The sequence below is a fragment of the Nycticebus coucang genome, chromosome 11 (assembly GCF_027406575.1).
Source record: "Nycticebus coucang isolate mNycCou1 chromosome 11, mNycCou1.pri, whole genome shotgun sequence".
Lineage (NCBI taxonomy): Eukaryota > Metazoa > Chordata > Mammalia > Primates > Lorisidae > Nycticebus > Nycticebus coucang.
In genome coordinates, this window is record NC_069790.1 from 44,290,043 (window position 1) to 44,313,466 (window position 23,424).

The 23,424-nt window shown below is 36.3% G+C and overlaps 1 protein-coding gene across 4 annotated transcripts in view; it reads left to right on the top strand.

Annotated features, from left to right (window-relative positions):
• Positions 1–2,288: 2,288 nt before the first annotated feature.
• The window catches only part of AGMO (alkylglycerol monooxygenase), a 345,189-nt gene continuing 324,053 nt past the window's right edge, over positions 2,289–23,424 (top strand). For all 4 annotated transcript variants that reach the window (XM_053553827.1, XM_053553824.1, XM_053553826.1 and 1 more), the window contains exons 1-3: positions 2,289–2,595; positions 4,144–4,274; positions 14,577–14,728. In XM_053553827.1, the coding sequence (XP_053409802.1) occupies positions 2,470–2,595; positions 4,144–4,274; positions 14,577–14,728 (409 nt within the window). In that variant the 5' untranslated portion in view covers positions 2,289–2,469. The remainder of the gene's footprint in view (positions 2,596–4,143; positions 4,275–14,576; positions 14,729–23,424) is intronic.

Here is a 23,424-nt window from a genome sequence, read left to right on the forward strand (position 1 = left end):
GCCCTGCCCTCTCTGCCTGGGGCACTGCTTCCAGCATTCTTCTGAGTCTGCTTCCACCAGCCACACTTCTGCTAGACAGTCCCACTGTAGTTCCAGCCTTTCCCGGATGCCCCCAGCTCTTGGGCTCTACTGGGACAGCACCTCTTTTTGTCCTTACAGCTTAAGGTGCTAGTGGCTTCCTGCTGATACTCATCTCTAGATCGCCTCTTTGTTCCTGCTTTTTACTTCCTCCAACATCATGTAACTTATTCTTTGTATTTAAGTATCTCTACTTTAAATACTTAAAATAATTTTGTTTTCCTGATTGAAATACACGCATGCACTTCTCCAGCCAGTAAAAACCAACAAACAAACAAATGCTCTAACTGTGCAACCATGTCCTGAAGGGACATGATAAGTCCTGATAAGTTATTGATTCAAAGAGGAAGAGTTGCTATATCTTACGTTTGGTGTGGTCTGTTACAAAAAAAAGAAACCATATGTGTATAAATAATAATGACAACAACTACCCTTTGTAAGAAAAAAAAATAGCTATGGGAAGATCCCCACCAAGAGAGGAGGTTATCCCTGTGAAGCTGAATGGAGGTACGTGTGAGTATGTTCTGAGGAGGAAGGACAGTGTCACTTTTTACTTTATATACCGGTGTGTTGTTTGCATTTTTTCCTCTTGCTATGCGTCACCCTTGGTATTTCAAAAAATGTTTTTAAAAGCAGGTAATAAAACAGTATGCTTAATATGATAATTGTATACATAGGTGTTTGTTTGTAATGAAAATTTTCCAACGGTACAGTCAATGCTGTTATAATTGGCTTTTAGATGAAAATGTGATCTGCTGTGATTAATGTACTAAAAATAGTTTGAGTATATCATCTTTGCTCATGTGTGATTTTGTTAAATAGCAGGTGACCTTAAAAAGTTGCACCCCACTGAATTGAAAGGCTTAGGAATACAAAACATACAAAGATGCTTCCCTCTTACACAGCATCATCATTTGCTGGGAGCTGTGGCATCCACATATGGTGTTAGGACTTTTTATCTGATTTGAGATAACTCATCTTCCAATACTTCATGATAGTTTATAATCTGCAAAGTTTCCAAAGCCTCTTTTACAAACAAGTTTCAGTTGTTTTTCAAGGTATTATAAAATACTATATTTATTTTGGTATTTATCTATGTCTTAATTACTTAACATGTGTGAAAGTGTGCTACCATTTTTATTACATTCTGATCTTTTTTTTCCTTTGTCAGCTGTTTTGAAATTTTTGAGTATGTTACCCTAATCTTATTTTTTTTTTAAAGATTAATTATATTTTGTTGTTGTTGTTGTTGTTGGGGATTCATTGAGGGTACAATAAGCCAGGTTACACTGATTGCAATTGTTAGGTAAAGTCCCTCTTGCCCTAATCTTATTTTTTCATAAGTCCTGTTGTTTTATTGCACAGTTTTGTGCAGAATTGTGGTTTTTAGAAATGCATATATCACCTTATACCAGAAGTGACTACTCATATACCAAATTATTGATATTGTTTCTAGGTAGTAATTGATTGGTTCTCTATAATTTTATAAAACAATTGTATATTACTAAGGTAGTTGTGTGTTTAAACATTTGTTAAAGATGAAGTCGTAGCTAAAAGATGATTGCAGCTATTCCAGGGGAAAGGCTGTGCAAGCTCCTCCCACTCACTAATGATGTAATAAATTAAGTGTCCTCTAGTTTACCTAAAAGTACAATCACACCACCTCTTTCTGGAAAAAGGAGATAAGGTCCCACAGCATCCTATTGGCAGTTTCTTCATTCAGGGAGATTACGTAATCAGTCCATGCCCTTAAACAGATTTGCAAGTTAACATGATTCACATCCAGAAACAGTATAGGTGACAGTGAGTCTGACATTCAATAATTAACTTTCAAGTTATTATTAAATAGTGTAGCCCTTCCCTTCATCAAACGTAACTCTTTGAAGACACTACCAACTTGAACAGATTATGAATTTCAAAATGAGGGAGAAAAACTTTTTTTAAAATGTAATTTGTCTCTTGAACTTCTACCCACATTTCCAGAGTAAACTTAACACCTGCATTAACCACTTTTTTCCCTTTCTGCTTTTCAGGACACACTCATGTTCTTTTTTCACTTCCCCCCTCCCTTTTTTAGTGATCGATTATGCCAGCTAAAGTCCAACTGCACTGTGCATCTTTGCTTTGGCTAGGAGTCCAAGCTCCCCTCCCCCAGGTGCCCTGCTGCTGGGACGGCTCCCACTGAACTCTGAGCTCGCTCTTGATCCCGTGTTTTCCTGCCTCTCCACGTAGATCTGCAGTTGGCTGTGCTCTCTGCGGAGCTTTGTGTTTCTAGCTGTTCTCTGACAAAGAGCTTGTTCTGTGCTGCACATCTCGTCCTCTTTGTTTGGCCTCTGGCTTCAACCACTGAATCACAAATATTCTCCAGCTGGGAATCAGAACAGGGCAGAAATGAAGAACCCAGAAGCCCAACAGGATGTCTCGCTTTCCCAGGGAGTTCGCATGATGTTTTACATGATGAAGCCCAATGAAACTTCATTCCAAACTTTAGAAGAGGTGCCTGACTATGTAAAAAAGGTGAGACTATATTAGAAGAGGTTACTGCTGCTCTTTTCTTAGTAGGAAGTATGGTTAACATATTTTAGGATTTTGTTCACTTTCATTCTTGAAATTATTAAATTCTAATAAAACTTCAGTTTTTTAAAGGCTTGAAGAAAAAATAAATTTCTATTTGAACTTCTATACAATAAATTTCTATTTGAACTTCCATACAATTTACCTATAAATTTCCTCCTTTATATGTCACTCCAAAATATGAAAAGTATTTTCTAGACACTATGGCATTGCAAATGTAACTGCTAGAGGTTCAATGTCAAATAGTTACACCACAGCAGTTAAGTTTGTAACAATTTTATTTTAAAATATTTAGCTTGTTCACTACCTCCAGGAAATGTTTCCTCTTTAATTTGGTAGAGTAGTTCTGCAGAATGAAGATTCTGCAGCTTGGCTGAGTCCAGCTCTGACTTCCTAAGTTTGAACTTGAACCAAGTTTTCTTTGAAACTCTGAAGCGTTCAGAGGCACTTTTCACTTCTGGTTCCTGGCAATGACTGGGAGTGGAAATATCCAGAATTAGAACTTGAATACTGAAGTTCCCCACCCTGTCAAAGTTGTTCCTACAACACCAACTAGTACAGGCTAGAAATAGAGAAATTATGACATCAGAGAGTATGTTCTTGGGACTTCATCTTAGGAAGCTTCAAAATTCATGATTAGCTTCCAAATGAGTTAAACCTGTATCTTTTTCAGAATTTGATATTGCTTTTTCCTTCTGATTTTTTAAAGAAAAAAATGAGGTACAGTATCAGAAATACTGATATCCTCATTATTTAAATGACTTATGAGGATATCATAATGGCCGGAGGAGGTGGCGCATGCCTGTAATCCTAGCACTTGGGAGGCAGAGGCAGGTGGATAGCTTCAGCTCACGAGTTTGAGAGCAGTCTGAGCAACAGCGAGAGCCCCATCTCTAAAAATAGCTGGGTGTTGTGGTGGGCACCTGTAGTCCCAGCTACTTTGGATGCTGAGGCAAGAGAATCGCTTGAGCCCAAGAGTTGTTAAGTAGTTGTGAGCTATGACGTCACAGTGCTCTACTGAGGGTGACAAAGTGTGACTCTATCTCAAAAAAAAAAAAAAAAGAAATATTCTGCCAATTTTAATATAGAAAACTATATCCTTAAGGAAAACTTCTTGATGTGGGTCTAGCTTAGTCACATGTAGATAATAGACTTCTAATTATTTAACTAATTTTAAATCTGTTTTCAGAATACTTTCCTCCTAATTTTATAATTTTTCCTCCTAAGTTTCTTGGCCCAATTATCATAGTTATATCTATCATTATATTTCATCTTCAAATTGGGTGATAGAATTGGAACACAGATATAGTGCATGTTCAAATAAGTAGTCTTCTTTGCCCAATGCAGGAAGTGATCTTCTAGGGTAGGTATATACCATTCTTCCTGGGCCTTCTAACTCTGGGCCTCCCATTTCTAAAATGACTAATCAGGAAATGTGAAAGACTTGCAAATGGAGCATAGTGTACCTTCTCTCTGCAATTTCTTTTCCAGGCAACTCCATTTTTCATTTCGTTGATGCTGCTTGAACTGGTTGTTAGCTGGATTCGAAAAGGGAAGCCACCAGGTCGTTTGGATGATGCTTTAACTTCAATATCAGCTGGTGTTCTGTCTCGGCTTCCAAAGTGAGTTAGATGGTTAGGAATGCTGAGGGGAAAAACTGAAATTCTTCAAGAATGAGGGGCAAAGGAACTAACCTCTGGTATGGGGAAATTGGTCTATTGTACACATTTCCCCAAAGAATTTAGCTGCTGTCATTATTTACAATTTTGATATTTTTCAACATTGATGTGTTTGCATTTATTTTAACAAATCACCCTAAATATTTATCTTGAATATTGAATTTATTGAAACTCCTTTTAATTTTGCACCTGAAATGAGTGCTTCATTTGCCTTATTGTGCTCCCACCACTTACTCTTGGTCTAGTTATCTACTGGCAATTTTATTTTGCCTCAGCCAAATTCACATAGAATAATAGCTCTGTAGAGTTCAGACACTCTCCAGAGTAGATCACACAATCTCTAAATTACCACCATGGTCTCCTAACCAGGGTGCTGTCTCTGGTACTACCCTCATTCATTTGTACCCACATATTTCCATGGCATGAATCTAGTGGAAACCCTCACTGGCTCCATAAGTCCTGAGGATAAGATACAAGTTCCTTTTCTGGACCACAGAAGTCTTTGTCCATTAGTCCTGCTTTTGGTCCCTCCACTCTCCTGACCTACTGTGATTGCATAAATGATCATGTGCGACACGGATTGACAGCACGCGCTGCAAGAGGTGAGGCTAACCATAGGTGCAGGATAGCAAACACTGAGCACTTCTCGCAGAGTCCTTTTATTGAGTAGATACATGATAGGTGGAAAGATTACTAAGCAAAGACATGCAGGGGCTGCATATCTGAGGAATTACTTAGTGGCTTACCTTCCAACTCACCAGAGATTTCCAGGCTTGCCAGGAAAGTGTCTTGTTCTCAGTAATTCCTCAAATGAGTTATGATATTGGTGACTCTTGTAGTAAGTATGATGTTTAATCCTCTATATTGACCCTTTGTTCTCTTTGTTCCATCAAACTATATGCCATTGCCTGTATGCCCCAAGCACTTCCCTCTGCCTGGAAATCCAGCCGTGTGGACAACTCAGGTTGATTTCTTGGGTCTGAGCATAGAAGTCACACTCTTCAGCAAGCCTTGTCTCTTCTCCAGTCCTATGTTAGACGCTATCTCTCTGAAGTCCCATGCAATCTTGTGCTTACGTAATATCCGAGCTACCAGATAGCCTGATGTTCCCCTCTTTTCCCCCCAGCCCGTCGTTTCTGCTCACTTGCATGCTACCTGAGAGCTCGACATGTCCTTCCCTCATAGGTTTAGTTCCTATGCCTGGAATATCAGATACATGGTAAATGTTCCAAAATACTAATATTTGTATAATGTTACCTTGAAAAAATTGGCCGATGAATAGGCCAAATAATAGTAAAAAATAAATAACCTACTGAGATTTTTTTTTTTTTTTAGAAAAAGTAAATTATAATGTATAAGAGGAGAGATCAAGAAATGGGAGTACATGAGGATTTACAAAGAGGTGGAGAGGGAAGGGAGATTCCCTTAGAAGTACGTGCTGTGGGCTCTTGCTGAATATTCTCATTCCTGCTTCCCGCCCACCCCTTCTTATCCTGTTTTAAGCGCTTTTCTTCTGACCAGTGCTCATTGCTTTGGAATGTTTCTATGAACCACCTGGTGGGAAACCAAGGTGGATTTTTAAAAAATGACAATAAAACTTAAAGATATCTGAAAAAGGTGAAATAATTTCATTTAATTGCACACAATAGTTTAGATAGAAAGGAAACGTCCAAGTAGAATTTTTTTCAGTGACTGTTACTTGGACAAAGTCAGGTCATTAGGGATATAGTAGACATAGTGATGTTAATAACGACGACTCTGAAAACCTACTGGGATTTTTGAATATCGCAGTCAGAATCAGAGGGGGTTAATGTCTCAAGCTATTTGCAGCTAATTCCAAGATTATCCAAAACAGAATTCAAAATTATAGATAATTTCCTCTATTATTGTGTCCTCCTTAGACAGAAATAAACAATAACTGCATCCAACATACTAAAGAGATATATAGATTGGATAGAGGTTTAGTTATAGAAAAATACCCAGTTTGTTACTGTAGCTCATTCTGAGAAAGTTAAGGGTATAGGTTTATAGAAATCAGATGATAGATAAACTGAAAAATCACTGATAGCTAAGAATTGCCCTTCATGTACCATTCAAGGTCGTATATTCACTGCATTGTAATGAATTTATTAAGAAATCTGGAAGGCAGCAAGTTGAAGAAATATTCCAGCATTTCTTTTACTTTTTAAAAATTTGACTTTGGTTACAGACGCAATTAAATTGTTCTCTTTTCATAACACTGATGACACTGTAGGTGACAGAAATCCAAACCGTATCCTCAGTACAGTATTTCTGCTCAGTCGTGTTATTTTAAAATGGTACAGATTTGGAACAGGAAAACAAAAATCAAATATATATATTTGCAAAAAAAACACGCCCCCAAAATGAGGAGGTGGGAATGGGGGAGGGGGAAGAGAGAGAGAGGAGAGGGGAAGAAAAAGAGAGAGAGAGAGAAAAGAAACCAAAACAAATCTGTCCTTTAGGGATAGAACATGCAGTTCTTTTCCTTCAGCCACTACTCATAACACTCCTTAGACTAACACAAACTGTTAACTCTGATGCCCTTTGAGAGAAAGGTAAAAGGTTATGGACTTGAATTTGGAGAATATGTTTCTATAGTTACTTTTAATGAGAAAAACAAATTGCTTCTTTTTTGTCCTTGTAGGTGTGAAGCGCAATTCTAAATTATGAAATGTGGATTATTTTAAAGATTTGCAAGACATTTTACATTTCACAGCCTAATCTTTGGGCTGAAAAATCCCAGTAAAACATACTATGTGAAAATTACATTTAAAAATATTTTATTTTGTTGCTATTAAAAAACATCCTCCAAAACAAAAAATGGAAGCGTAGGTATAAACAGAAAGCTGAGCCTCAGGATCCTCTCCACTCAGTCCTCTTTCAGCAAAAAACAAGAAGGGGAATTTGACATCAACACTTAAAACAATATTTCAGTTGAAGCCGCAGCATCCAGGGGAATCCCTGTGCAAATCATTAACAGCTGAGGGTTAGATTAACACGGCATTGGTCGGATCCTCTCCCAGGGACTAATTTCATTTTCTACACTAGCAACAGGAGCTTGCCACGTCCTTGAAAGAGATGATTTCAAGAAAAATGGTAGTCTACCTTTTGCTAATCCATTTGTGAAGAATTATGCTTTGGATAATAATTTCAAGTAGGCATGTGGTCTCTGACAAAGAAATTGTGGAAATCAAAGCGAACATGTTTTTCCACTTCACCGTTCATGTAATGGAAATGTTGTACCCAGACTTTGAGGAAAACATGTTTCTTTGAGGTTTTCCATCTCACATTCCATACAATTTGAAGTATCTTAAACACTGACAGCATGCTTACCTTACTGATAGAGAAGGTAGACGGTGCATCTTTCAAATCTTTGTGTAAGGGAACATATTAATGATAAACAAGATCATGTTTTGTTCCCAAGTCTGTTGGACAGACCCAGAGCTGCAAAAAAGTCCAACTGTCCTCTGAACCAAATTCAGGGCAGGACCGCATCTGTTTCGTTCTTTTGAAATCCAGTAAGCAGATTTGCTAGTCAGAAATCAGTCCCGAAGTTATAAACAGACATGTCTATCTATCATAAACACAGTGGACCTTATGTAGGTAATGTGCCTTTTTATTGATTACTTACATATGTAATTATAAAAAATAAACTTGATTTTAAATATACTTACTAAATCTATTTTTTAAGAAAATCTATCAAAAAACTCGTGAAATATCTTCCTACTGACTTAAATGTTAACGAGTGAAAAAATAATCACGTTTTTTTCCTGCTTGTTTAAGCAGAACTCAATTTTCAATCCTTCATTAGAAAACCGAGACCTCAATTTGTTACTTCCTTCCAATGTCTCTGCTTCCATAAATTGCATCCTCCCCAGAGAAGTTTCATTCCCGATATAAATATCTACAGTATGTTTGTTTTTAATAGGTTCATTTATTCTGTTGAAACAGCAGATTATAAATCAAATTGCAAAAGGTTGGAGGGATAATTTAAGTAGGTAAATTTTCAAATAAAGTTGAGGACACTCCACGTTTATGGGTTACTGCCAATTTTACTATGGAACTAGCTCCGCAATACTCAACCGTACGTATGCACACTTCTGTTGCCATGCCTGCCACGGAATTTTCCACTCCTGACAAGAAAGTTTCAATTTTCCAAAAAAAGAAACAAAACTAAATTAAAGAAGAGGAAATTAAATTTCTTTGAAATCCTTTGACTCCTTGGGGTGGGGCTAGAGAATAAAAGAAAATTGCATACCCGTTTTTATCCTAGACTTTAGCAGAAGAGGCGAGGCAGCCTTTGGCAATATCAGGCATCTGACAAAGGCATATCGCTATGGATGATGACTTTCATGAGCAGTTTTCATTATTTAGAATAAGAGATAAGTGAATCTGTGCAATGTTATTAATTATACTTTATTATTAATACTGAATATTTTATGTACATTAACTTAAAAATAAAATTTTAAACTCCTTAGATAAGAAAAATAAATTCTACAAACCTGTTGGTTTGTTAATTATATTTGGGGGGAAGTTGCCTCATTTTCTCTTAACGTTTGCCCTAGAAACCTTATAAATAGACGTCGTCTTTGTTATTAATTGTGTAACTACAGAAACCATTTCTAGACTACCTTGCCTAGTGAATGTATTTTGAAGAGTAATGTATTACTCTTGTTTAGTAGAGTAATACATTTTCCTTCAAAGGAAAGAATGTAACAGATTTATTTCTTCCAAATCTAATCCATTGTCTTTATAAAAGTTTATAGTTTTATGGTTGTTGTAAAAAGAAATTAAATGGAGTGTTTTATAAATGTAATGCATTTCGTAGTGAGAATTAGCAATCTAGGTGTTATCAGTTTGCAGAAAATAGAACTTGTATTATCTGTCTTATTACGGAGCAAAAATCAATATTCCACTAGATGGAGCAAAAGTGGCAGCAGCTTTACAGATGGGCAGTGAAAGCTCCCGGGTCAGATTTAAGAGACTTTGAAATAAATAAATAACAAGATCTTTTGGAAAAGTCCGTATATATATATGTACACATACACATACACACACACATATATATAATCTAATATCTGTATTTATTTATAACTTATTGGAATTTAAAGAATATTTATAGTGGCCTCATTTAAATATTGATTTCCAGCTTTTTACAGGACTATTAGAAAGAAAAATATCTATTTTTTTCTTCAATTTTGGATAATCTAGACAAATCAGATGGTACTGACAGCTATAAAGACCGTTATGTTATAATATAAATTGGCAGATAACTGGGAGTCTGGGTACACAAGTCTATATACTCTGAAATTTTAGCAGTTTTCAATGAGAGCATTACATACAATTTCACTTCCATTCCTAAAGATAAGAGCATAAGAGCACATGATTTTAAGGTCCATTCAGCCTAATGCTCTCATGTCTTAGCCCTGAGATACTGCAGGACTAACTCTTGTTAATGTGTAGATTCAGGCTGAGACGACTTTGAAAAGTAATTAGCTCACAGTTCTAAATCCCCAAATAATATTTACTTCTGATTTCTTGCTTTTTAAAAAGTCTGAACATTATAACTGAACTTTACTTTTTAGAAATATTCAGGGTCAGTACAGAATAACAATATAGTACTTTACTAGTTTCTTACAGGCACTAAATACAGGCAGGACAAATTTCTAGTGATGAGAAAAACGTTATGTAAAACATATAAAAATCATTTCACTAGTGGGAGAAATATGTTACTTTTCTTTTGGCAGAAGGTATACTTCAGACCCAAGAGAAAACCACATTTGGGGGAATTTATAAAGAAAACAGGACAATGAGAGGATGGCCTCCCTGTACACTGATTGCTGATTAGAGGATTCTAACGTCTCTTTGTATTTAGATCATTTTCTTGGTCTTGCATTCAAACTGAGTGCATAAAAGCGATCTGGTATTTGGCAATTCCAAGGCCCTATGATACACAACGTTCCATCTTCACTTGATAAAGTAAGCTCACTCTATACATACCTATTACATATGCCTCTTCCCACAGGATGGGGTTTAGAGAGTTCAAGTTTGAACTCCTGAGAATAGAGTCATATGCTGGGGGTGTGGGGTGCAAGGGGGTAGATTGGGAAGAGAATGAGGAAGGAGTTTTGCTTCAAAGTCTGGTGGGAACATTTTTGAAAATGGAGGTGCTATTTCCTGCAATCAAGAGCTTTGCAGAGATTGATAATCATTTCTTAGCTGTATCACTGTGGCGAATTGTTTTTAGCTGTGGGCACTCCATGGCTATTCTTTCACACAAATAATGGAAGAGGATCATATTCATCTTGCTGATAGAAAGTGGGGAATATAACTCCCACAGCTTCTCCCCTCTTTCCCTTTGCCTTGAGGAAAGCTTGGCTTCAAGCTAAAGTGTGAAAACACAAGAGCCCTCACCACAGTATGTCAGGCATATTTCAGCTCTATTTGTGTCAACCCTAATAAGTCAGTTGACCGAGTAATAAATTGGGTGTCTGCTCAAGACCTGGCACCTGTACAGAAAATAAAAAAGGGATTTCAATTGCAGCCAGGCACTTTTTGTCTTACAAATGGAAGTTTTTCAGGAAACCTCTTTCTTTTATCAAGGTCTTAATATCTTAATGCCTATTTCTATTGTTACTGGAACTGACAAGGAAGATAGTAATTTTTCTAAAAGACGTTAAACCGATGAAACGTTTGCAAGGCAAGTAAGTGATGGCGTTTGCCTTGTTCAACAGTGTGCCCTTGTATCTTGTGCTATACCTGGCACTTAGTAGGCTCTTAATATATATTTGTTGAATGATTTATTGAATTCATGGATCTGCTTTGTTACCTTGTACTAAAACTTGATCATCTAAGGAGCTATAGATTATTTCAATCTTTCTGCAAAATTTTCTGCTTTGATTTTTACTTTGGGATCAGTTGTTTTATGGCAGTAGTTATCCATGGGTGAAAATTTTGCTTTCCAGGAAACACTTGACAATGTCTGGGGACATTTATGGTTGTCATTGTGGGGGTAGGAGGGACTGCTACTGAAACTAGTAGGGAGAGAACAGGGATGCTACTTTCCTGTCTAGAACACACAAGAAAAGCTCTCACAACAAAGAATTATGTAGCCTCAAGGTCCAATAGTGATAAGGTTAAGAATCCCTGTTTCAGAGAAATTATTAGGTTGAACCATATGAAACTGAATTATTCACCGTTTTTGAAAACTAAAATGTGCATTTACTAATGGACAATAGAAATCAATTTTAAGATTCCAGAGACTGAGTTTATGTTTGCGCAGAACAGCTTCCTACAACAAAGAATTATGCATCCAAATATCATTAGTGACACTGTTAAGAAGCCCTACTTAGTCTGAACATTTAAAAGTTACCAACAGGGCTTTCAAATAAAATTTGTTCTAACTCCTTACTTTGACTAATATACCTTTGATAAACCTTGGAAGATGGGTTTTAAAACACCAGTTCTTACATTACTTGAATTTCTGAACCACTGTGGAAGCCCCTGACTCATGGCCCGTTCTGCTGTGTGAGCTACTTGATACACACGTGTGTGGACATCCCAGACTGCCAGCCCAGCTCTTCCCACATGTCCCAAATCAGCCAAACGTGGCCACCTTGTCAGGTCTAGGAGTTTGCACACCTGCAGAGGTCTGCCCCCAGGAGAACTGGCTCAGAAAGAGGCCCACGCAAACCCTGCAAGTCAGGCACAGGGCCACTTTTCCAGGGGATTCTGACACATTGAGCGAATGAACGTCTCAGGTTGGGATTGTGGTAAGGGTCCAGGATGATCAATTACTTTGGTCAAGGGCTTGAACTGAGGGGCAAAACTGCTTCTTCCAGCCCTATAATCTCAAACTGGAAATTGAGTTTTCAGATGGCGTGATGTGTAGTCCCACTCAAAACTGTAAGCGTTTGGCATTTCTATGAGTTACGTACTAATAATTACTGATGTTGTGAGATAGCCTAGTGTTTCATTCTATAAATTCAATGAAAACAACTTGAAGCATTTAAAATATAAGATTATTTAAAAGTTATTAAATCTTAAGTAAAGTCATATGGTAATTAAATTTGAAAATAAAATTAAAGGTCCGGATCCTTAAGAGACCCAGTAATGTGCTAACTCATAGAAACAGACTCTATAAAGTAAAATACTATTAAAATGATGGACCTTCAACTTTTTAAATTTTGTTTCTTTATTTAGTTCTTGAGACAGTGTCTCACTCTCTTTCCCAGGCTGGAGTACAGTGGCAAAATCATGGCTTTCTGCAGCCTTCAACTCCTGAGCTCAAGCAATCCGCTTGCCTCAGCATCCCTAGTAGCTAGGACCACAGGCACTTGATACCATGCCTGGCTAATTATTAAAATATCTGTATTACAGAGACGGGAATCTCAATTTGCTGTCCAGGATGGTCTCGAGCTCCTGGACTCCAGCAATCCTCACACTTTGATCTTCCAAAGCACTGGAATTATAGGCATGGGCTACCACATAATGGCTTTAAACTTTTATTAAAAAATATTGAAATGAGAATATTTAAAAATTTCCTCAGAGGCTCAGCGCCCATAGCACAGTGGTTATGGTGCCAGCCACATACACCAAGAGTGGCCAGTTTGAACCTGGCCTGGGCCAACTAAACAACTGCAACAAAAAAATAGATGGGCGGGATGGCGCCTATGGCTCAAAGGAGTAGGGTGCCGGCCCCATATGCCGGAGATGGCATGTTCAAACCCAGGCCCGGCCAAAAACTGCAAAAAGAAAACATCAAAAAAACAAAAATAGATGGGCATTGTGGCGGGCACCTGAAGTCCCAGCTACTTGGGATGCTGAGTTGAGATAATTCCTTGAGCCAAGGAGTTGGAGCCTGCAGAAAGCCAACTTAAGCCCAAGAGTTGGAGGTTAAGTTGTGATGCATAGCACTCTACGGAGCGCAACACAGTGAGACTGTCTCAAAAAAATAAAAAATAAAAATATCCTCAGAATGTGGGGCCCCAAACATGTTGGTGACTTATAATTAAATCTTTACTGGGTAAAATGATCAATTCATTATATATTTAATAAAATAACAAAAAAGTCAACATAATCAAGGATATAAAAGTGATAAAATGAATAATTATCATGAATCTAATCTTAAATTTGATCACAGAAAATTTAAAAGAAAAAATACACTTCACAATGCTGAAGAATATCATGTATGTTTTTGAAAATTATTGAAATAATTTGCTGCTTGACAGAAAAGGCAGAAAGACATATTGGACATACTCCAGTATCTAAGTTTTTAAAACAATTGTTAATTTTATCTTAACTAGGTTTATATGCCTTATTGCTGGGGGAAGCTGTTTTTCCTAATTTCTTAAAACCTCTATAATCTTTATGAAAAATATTGAAATGATATGAAAATCCAATATGTAATCATAAGTACATTTAAAAATCATGAAAGATGTGTGTGTGTTTGTGGAAGAGAACCGCCCTCCTCCCCCCCCCCCACAAGAAGGCAGAACAGAAGAAAAAGAACAGAATTAGACAGAAGCAACTTCAATCTAAGGACAAATTTTATTATATTAACATATTTGAAAGCAATAGGCAACTAGCACGTCCTTTAAAAAATATGCCATCTGTATAATAACATTTTGCCTTCTATATTTCCTTCATTAAGATTTGAAAATGTCAATCATAGAAAATAAGTTGTAGTTTTGTCACACGTGTAGTGTATATGTTCCATCAAAAAACCTACTAAAGGCAGAATACCAATGTCTACAGACAATGACTGAGAAAACGCCATGAAGGCTATGTTGAACACTTTGATGAGAGTATTTCAGATTGTATATGAAACCAGCACATTGTACCCCTTGATTGCACAAATGTACACAGCTATAATTTAACAAAAAAATAAAAAATAAAATAAAATCACGAGAAAAAAAGAAAAAAAAGAAAAGTATTTTAAGAGACAAAAAATTAAAGGAATGGCTTCCTAAATTCCATGAAATTGAAAGTACAGACAGCGGGTAGCCATGAAATCTGTGAAACAAAGGAAAATATAATACAAATAATTTTGATACCTAAGAAGCAAAGCCTTAAGAAAAGAATATTGTAGAATTAAGAAATAAAGTAAAAAGGAGTTTCATTTTGCATATGAATACATGAATTTCTAAATGTTGTGTGAAATGTGTAGTATCACTTTGTATCTAAAATGTTGTATAATTATTGCTTTTGAATTTTATGTTCCAGTCTGTTTTTCAGGAGCATTGAACTGACCACTTACATTTATGTCTGGGAGAACTACAGGCTCTTCAACTGGCCTTGGGATGCTCCATGGACTTGGTATCTGGCCTTCTTAGGAGTTGACTTTGGCTACTACTGGTTCCATCGCATGGCCCATGGTGAGTTGCACATGCAGAAGTTTTACTAATTTATATTGAACTGTGTTTGCCGCCTAGTACATAATTAGAAAATATTTACTGGATGCATGAATAAATGAATAAAATAGTATATTTTACAGGATACAAACATTACTAATGAAAGCTTATTTTGAAATCTAAATGGAAAAGCCATTTTTCAAAAAAGATGTGAAACTATTAAAAGTACATTTTTCTCACTTCTTATTTCTAATTAAAAACTGTTCAGAAATTGAACATTTTTTTAATGCCTGCCTCCTTCACTGGAGCATTGCCTAACATTGTTTGCATGTGACATGAGTCTATACACATAATATCAAACCTCACATCAAAATTATCAAAGGTCATGTGGCAGAGTTCTGTAACAACACGGATACCATGGTAGATAACTTGGGCCATCCCAGAAAGCTTGATTCAATTTCCTCACATTACTTCCACAATACAAACGACAATGCAAAGCAAGGCTGACTCTAATGCACTTCACTGTTACCACAGTTTTGCAAAATTTCACCTCTGATGCAAAGCCCTGTTAGGGCACTAGTTCACTCAGTGGCCTTTGGGGGATTCTTGGCCGCACCTTCCAAAAAACATTTTTTTATAGAAAAGGAAATGGAAGAGTGGGGTGTGAGTCTGAATCTGAACTTCTGCAGGGAAAAGCAGGGATTGAAGAGTGATTGTAGAGCTAAGGTAAGCAAGTAGTCTCTGAGGAGAAATAAAGTTTGCCAAAGCATCTCTGAAGAGAAGTGGGGTAAAGTACTAATTTCGAAAAACTACTGAAGAACAGAACTCAGGAATTCAGTGCGTGGTTGGGCTGAGTGGGTAGGGAGGAAGGAAAGAAGAGGAAGAACCCTGGAATAATAATAAAAAGTAGATGGTAGATGGAAAGAAGAGACCCGAGAACAGAGTGAATAACTGAGCTATGTGTGTAGGAGGACTTGGGACCAAATATCTTTCCCAAGCCAGGATGAGGGAAATAGGAGTAGCGTGGACAAATGTTGTGTTTGAATCTGCTAAACTTTAAATATATCATTATTTTTGTTAAGCGCCTTAAACATACGCATTTAATGAAACTATAGGGAGTGATAATTTATTAAAATAATTTAAAGTGAATTTGTACTAGAACAAGATTATTTATTTTATGTGTGATAACCTCTGTTTTTGAACATAAGAATTTAGCTCCTGACATCATTTCCCTGTATATCCATGGAAGAGGATACTCCCATATTAAACGTGATTTAGATAAAATATGGTCTATGTAGTAAAATATTTATACTTTATTTCAGAGTAGTAGTTTCCTCCTTAAACTCACTGGCAATCTTTCTCATTTTCTATGCAACAGAATTGTACTGCAGAAATCATTGACGTTGTACCGTCTTACTTACTTTCAGGAAACTTCTAATAGCACACTGTCCAATATAGATGTGTTTGTTTGGGAAATCTGCAAATTTGCTTAATTGTTGAAAGCCCTTTATAGCAGGAAACGAAGCACCAACAAAATATTACTAAGTATAAAACTCTTAAAAATATGTTGATTGTTAAGCCCTCTCAGTCAAGGAAGAGCAATAAAATAAAATAACGTATTAAAAATGCGGAATCAAGGCTATTTAAAGTATGCTCCCCATTAGAAAAATTTGAACTGAGTCCAGTGAAGGAAGCAGGCATTAAAAAAATTTGAAAACCTGGAAAAACACTCACAACGTTCAGGCTCTGGAGCCCAATTGTAAGTTCAAAGACTTTTGACTTGTAATGAAAAGTTAGTAAGGAAAAAAATAATGTTGTGAAATGTGAACCTTCAATATGATAGCTAAGTTCTAAATATTACACATAGACAATATTACAAAATATTGGAAATATTTAGAGTTTTTAGAAGTTCAAATACATAGAATTAAGGAAAACTTTTAATGTCAAATTTCTTGACCCTTTTGGATTACAAAACTGAAAAAGTGGTCAAATTTATTTAACTGAAAAATTTCAATAATTCCAAAATCTAAATGTCATCTGAAAATATTGTAAGCAGAAACCCCTGCTTTTTCTCCTTAATGTGTTACTTTTTTTCCCACTATTCTTAATACAATGAAATAACAAAAATGTATTTCATATATGTTAACGGGTTAAATACGGCGAGCTTTGAAGAAGCAGTACATTTTGTATCTGAAATTTTGTTTTTACCTGTATTTAAATTGCTCCTTTAGTAACACAAATAACTGTTAGGTTTGCTGTTTTGTTGTTGTCATCACTGTTATTAGTTTGTATTGAATCATGCAGTATTTTTTCACATTTGGTAAATGTTTTGCATCAGTGGGGAACAGTTAATGCTTAAAAATTTGAATTCTCTCTCACTATGCAAAAAAATCAGATGAATATTTAAGTTACATGCACATTCTTTATATTTTATTTCTTTTCCTCTTAAATGCCAAATAAATTGTTCATTATTGTCCACTTACACAAATCAACAGTAGTACAATAATTTCTGTAGAAGATTTTGATGACATTGGAAATATAGGATGATACAATTAAGTAGCTCTTAAATTAAAAGTAGCTTCTTGCATACTCTTCCTCTGTTACAACATGGTACATTGTTTTTCTGTGTACTGCCTATTTGTCACATTAAACATGTAAGAAAACAAGAGAATAACTCTTTTAAGGCAACATTTAAGGAATGAATGGTTATTGAGTGGGAGGAGTACAAATGAGGATTCGGGTGTTGGTATTAATCTATAACTTGTCTTGGGTGATGTTTACATGAATATATATATTTGTAAAAATTTATTGAGTCAGTTGTAAACTTAAGATTTATGCAATTTATCTATATATACTTTTAGTAAAAGTTAAATTGATGAATAATGCCAGCAAGATGATTTCTTAGAAAATCATTCTAAGTCAGAATGATGCAGTCGGTAACCAAATTTAGAAATAGGATCGGAGATTTGTGACTGTCGGAATAAACAAGTGACCTTCAATAGTTTCTACCTGTATCAGTTTCCACCACCGAGAATGGAAAGTTCTAGCGTGCCAATTATTGATTTATTGCTTCTCTTCTCTAAATCTATCCTTCTTGGCCATTCCTGTGTCATCAGAGCTGCACCCTGCAGACATTTTTCTTTTGCCAGCTGGCTCATTGTCAAGTTTTGCCAATTTAAGGGACTGCAGGGACACTGTGCAGCCACAATATAAGAAAAACACTTTGCTTTCATTTTCCAGAATGCTAGTTTCTATCTGGCACTTAGCAGACTGGTACGTAAGGGACCTGCTACTGGTTCCCTACTGGCTCAGCTGTAGCCTACACCCACTGGCAAGGTTCTTTGCTATTCACCAGGCCACACTAAAAAATTAAAACTGCAGCCCACACCCACGGGGGGCTATGTACCTTAGCAAGCCTATCTGTCAGCTTATTAGCAGAATTCTGGTGGTAGCAAAAGCCTCATCAGAGACGTCTGGGTCTTAGACTTGTTTGTGGTGGGTATATGAGTATGTGGGGCTCTTCTAAATGTACAAGTACCTGCCTTATTTTCTCTGCCTCAGCTCTATAGTCGTTAACTGCATTCTGTACATCTGTACTACTCCTCGCTACTCCATTACCGTTTTTAGTAGTTCCCTTCCTTTTCACTAGTTAATAACTCTTCATATTAACTTTTCCTCATTCAAATTACTAGTGTCATTTTGTCCCCCAACTGGAGCCTGCCTGATAAGGGCAGCCTCCCAGATATAATATAGGATAAGAAGTTTACTTCATTCTGAGGGATTGGTTCTGCATTTATACTACAACACAATTTAGTTCACTCCTGAAATAGGGAACTGCCTCTAAAATTGTTGTAAGAAGCCATCTATATACCCCCTGCAATTCTTTTACATATAGGTAAACTGCATAATTAATTTTTTGTTCAACTCTTTCTGAATCTATAAATTGATCACAATTTTTGTGTAATTTATTCCAAGCATTTACTCCCACAACTTCATTGTGACTAAGTGGGCTTCTGTATATGACTTAAATTGCAAGTTATGCATTTCTTTCTGTCCTTTAGCAGGGGTTAGATTTAGATTATCTTTATATTAGTCATTGTTTAAACAAAAGTTAAACAGATGCCTTGACTAGACATTACTTTAGTTATGGCTGCCAAGATGGTGCTCCACATGGAAGAATAGATTACTAAAATTCTGACAGTATTGTGTGTCTTTTAATAAAGATATTAATATTAGAATCTACCTAAGACTTTTGTAACTCCTTGCTATATATTATGACTCTTTCTTTATTTAAAAATGCATCTTGATTATACTCTCGTTTGATCTTAAAGTCCACCTGCATTTGTCTGTGTTATTACTATTCTTCTTTTCTTTCCCCCCATGATCCCTTAATTCTGACATTTCTAAATCTCTGAATATGCTGAAGTGGTTTGAATAAAAACCAAATGGGATTTTGCTTGAAATTTCTATTTCTGAAGCGATAATGCTAGTGGTAGTAATATAAACAAGTAAAAGCATCACAGAGAGTCATTGAAGAAGCAACAACTAAATGGTAAAAACAGATTTGGGAGCAGGGTTTTTGAGTTCATCCTCTATATGTCTTAGTTTTTTCATATATAAAATGGAAATACTACTACTAATAATAGCGTACATTTCATAGGATTTTGAAAAAGTTAAACTTAGGAAAACGAAAGGTCCATAGTTAATACTATTAAAGTATGCTTATTATTAAATAAATGTTTTTCATATTGCTAGGTACAAGACTATATGCTCTACATTATAACACATCATATATACAGTGGTCATCAATTTCATGTGCAATTTAAAATAGTCTATTTAAAATTGCACACGAACTTTATGGCCACCCTCTATTATTTAATTCCCAGAAAAACCCTATAAAGTGGATGTTCAGACTTTCATCAGATATTAATGAGCACCTACTACATACTAAGAAATTTAAGTACTATTAATATAATAGTATTAATATTAATATAGTTGTGAACAAACAAAGGTTGCAACTCTTATAAAGCTTACATCCTAATGGGGAAAAAAACTCCAAATAGAAAATGTTATGTTATATGATACAACGCCATTAGTGAGTCATGCTATTGAATAGGGTATAAACACAATAATTTGGTAAGACCGCCACTGAACCTCCATGAGGAGGTAGAATTTGAGCAGAAACTGGAGTGAGGTGAAGGCAGCAGCACCAGCATGTCTAAGGAAAGAGCTTTCTGGCAGAGGAGCCTGCTTGTTCTTAGCACATTTGGGAAATATCAAGAAACCATATGTGGAGGTTACCAGTGGGGAACTGGAAGAAAGATGTTGGAAAAGTCAGGGGCCAAGTCTCATAGGATCCTGTAGACAGGCAAAAACCAAGCTGGTGAATAAATGTTCAGCCACACCATCCACCTCCCCGCTTATTTATTTGGGGTATAATGTGAAGCCACCATAGGGTTTTTAGGAGGCGAGTAACATTAATTTATTACTTTAACTTTTATACATCAAAGAACGATTATGCAGCTTCACTATTTTAGAAATATGGGATCCTCAAAAACAGAAACAGTATTACTAGGCTTCTTGTTCTAATGCCAGGATGATACTGGGGTAACGTCCATAAGGCAAATTAACAGAGATGGAGAGTGCCATGTTGGTGTGCAGGTTATAATGTTAGACCCAATGATCCAGAAAGTTCCTCTGAAATGGTAATGTTTGAGCACAGACTTAAAATTTTCTATAGGGGTGAGCCCTATAATTCAGGGAGGCCCATACAGAGGGAACAGCAAGTGCAAAGGCACCGAGGAAGGAACACAGTGGTCTCATTTAAAAGAAGCCAGGCAGTCACTGAGGCTGGAGCCAAGTGAGAGAGGATGGGCGTTCCCAGGGATGTGGGCATCATAGATGTGGAGCAGGGTGGGCAGACATGCAAGGCCTGGTAAATGATTGTAATGACATCAGCTTTTATTCAGAGTCAGCTGAGAAGACATGATGTGACTTATGTGTTTAAACATCACTCTTATTCGGTAGATTTGAAGTTTTATCTATTAATTTGTCAAAAAGCAAAATGTGAATATGACTCTGTCCCACAGGTATATACAGTTTCATGAAACAATATTTCTCCTACTTACTTGATGCACATGCCTTTCTTATTCTATTTTAGTCAATTTTTTTCTATTTTTTTATTATTTTTTTTTTATTAAATCATAGCTGTGTACATTGATATGATCATGGGGCATCATTCACTAGCTTCACAAACTACCAAGTTTCACATATACCCTTGTAAGATGCACTGCTGTTGTAATCGCACCAATCCCCTTCCCTCTACCCCCCTCCCCTCCCTTTCCCCCTTCCCCCATTCTTAGGTTGTAACTGGGTTATAGCTTTCATGTGCAAACCCTAAATTAGTTTCATAGTAGGGCTGAGTACATTGGGTACTTTTTCTTCCATTCTTGAGATACTTTACTAAGAAGAATATGTTCTAGCTCCATCCGTGTAAACATGAAAGAGGTAAAGTCTCCATCTTTCTTTAAGGCTGCATAATATTCCATGGTGTACATGTACCACAATTTATTAATCCATTCATGGATCGATGGGCACTTGGGCTTCTTCCATGACTTAGCAATTATGAATTGAGCTGCAATAAACATTCTGGTACAAATATCTTTGTTATGATGTGCTTTTTGGTCTTCTGGGTATATGCCCAGTAGAGGGATTACAGGATTGAATGGCAGGTCTATTTTTAGATCTCTAAGTGTTCTCCATATCTCTTCCCGAAAGGAATGTATTAATTTGCATTCCCACCAGCAGTGCAAAAGTGTTCCCTTTTCTCCACATCCGCGCCAACATCTCTGGTCTTGGGATTTTGTGATATAGGCTAGTCTCACTGGAGTTAGATGGTATCTCAAAGTAGTTTTGATCACAGCCAATATCATATTGAATGGAGTTAAATTGGAATCATTTCCACTCAGATCAGGAACCAGACAAGGCTGCCCATTGTCTCCATTGCTTTTTAACATTGTAATGGAAGTTTTAGCCACCGCAATTAGGGAAGAAAAGGCGATCAAGGGTATCCATATAGGGTCAGAAGAGATCAAACTTTCGCTCTTCACAGATGATATGATAGTATATCTGGAAAACACTAGGGACTCTACTACAAAACTTTTAGAAGTGATCAAGGAATACAGCAGCGTCTCAGGTTACAAAATCAACATTCATAAATCGGTAGCCTTTATATATACCAACAACAGTCAAGTTGAAAAAACAGTTAAGGACTCTATCCAATTCACACTAGTGCCAAAGAAGATGAAATATTTGGGAATTTATCTAACAAAGGACGTGAAAGATCTCTATAAAGAGAACTATGAAACTCTAAGAAAAGAAATAGCTGAAAATATAACAAATGGAAAAACATACCATGCTCATGGCTGGGAAGAATCAATATTGTTAAAATGTCTATACTACCCAAAGCAATATATAATTTCAATGCAATCCCTATTAAAGCTCCACTGTCATACTTTAGAGATCTTGAAAAAACCATACTTTGTTTTATATGGAATCCGAAAAAACCTCGAATAGCCAAGATATTACTCAGAAATAAAAACAAAGCAGGAGGAATTACGCTACCAGACCTCAGACTATACTACAAATCAATAGTGATCAAAACAGCATGGTATTGGCACAAAAACAGAGAAGTAGATGTCTGGAACAGAATAGAGAACCAAGAGATGAATCCAGCTACTTACCGTTATTTAATCTTTGACAAGCCAATTAAAAACATTCAGTGGGGAAAAGATTCCCTATTTAACAAATGGTGCTGGGTGAACTGGATGGCAACCTGTAGAAGACTGAAAGTGGACCCACACCTTTCACCATTAACTAAGATAGACTCTCACTGGATCAAAGATTTGAACTTAAGACATGAAACTATAAAAATACTAGAAGAGAATGCAGGGAAAACCCTTGAAGAAATCGGCCTGGGCGAGTATTTTATGAGGAGGACCCCCCGGGCAATTGAAGCAGCTTCAAAAATACACTACTGGGACTTGATCAAACTAAAAAGCTTCTGCACAGCCAAGAACACAGTAATTAAAGCAAGCAAACAGCCCTCAGAACAGGAGAAGATATTTGCAGGTTATGTCTCTGACAAAGGTTTAATAACCAGAATCCACAGAGAACTCAAACGCATTAGCAAGAATAGAACAAGGGATCCCATCGCAGGCTGGGCAAGGGATTTGAAGAGAAACTTCTCTGAAGAAGACAGGCGTGCGGCCTTCAGACATATGAAAAAATGCTCATCATCTTTAATCATCAGAGAAATGAAAATCAAAACTATTTTAGTCAATTTTATTTCACTTTCAAATTGTACTACAAATACAATAAATTGATATTATGGATTATTATCATTAGAAATATGTTTCAGATAGGAATGAAACACTTCAAGCTTTATCCTTTTGATATACTTTATCAATTCTTGTAAGTCTTTCAAAACCAGCATTTGGTTGTATTCCTTTGATTGATGCCTTAGAGATTCTCACATCCCAGGTTAATGCACCATATTAAGATATGTGACTATACCTTTCCTTTGTATAGGTTTACTTTCACATAAGCACTATTAGAAATATGTGTTTACATGGATGGAGCTGGAAAATATTCTTCTTAGTAAAGTATCTCAGGAATGGGAAAAAAATATCCAATGTACTTACTACTACTATGAAACCAAT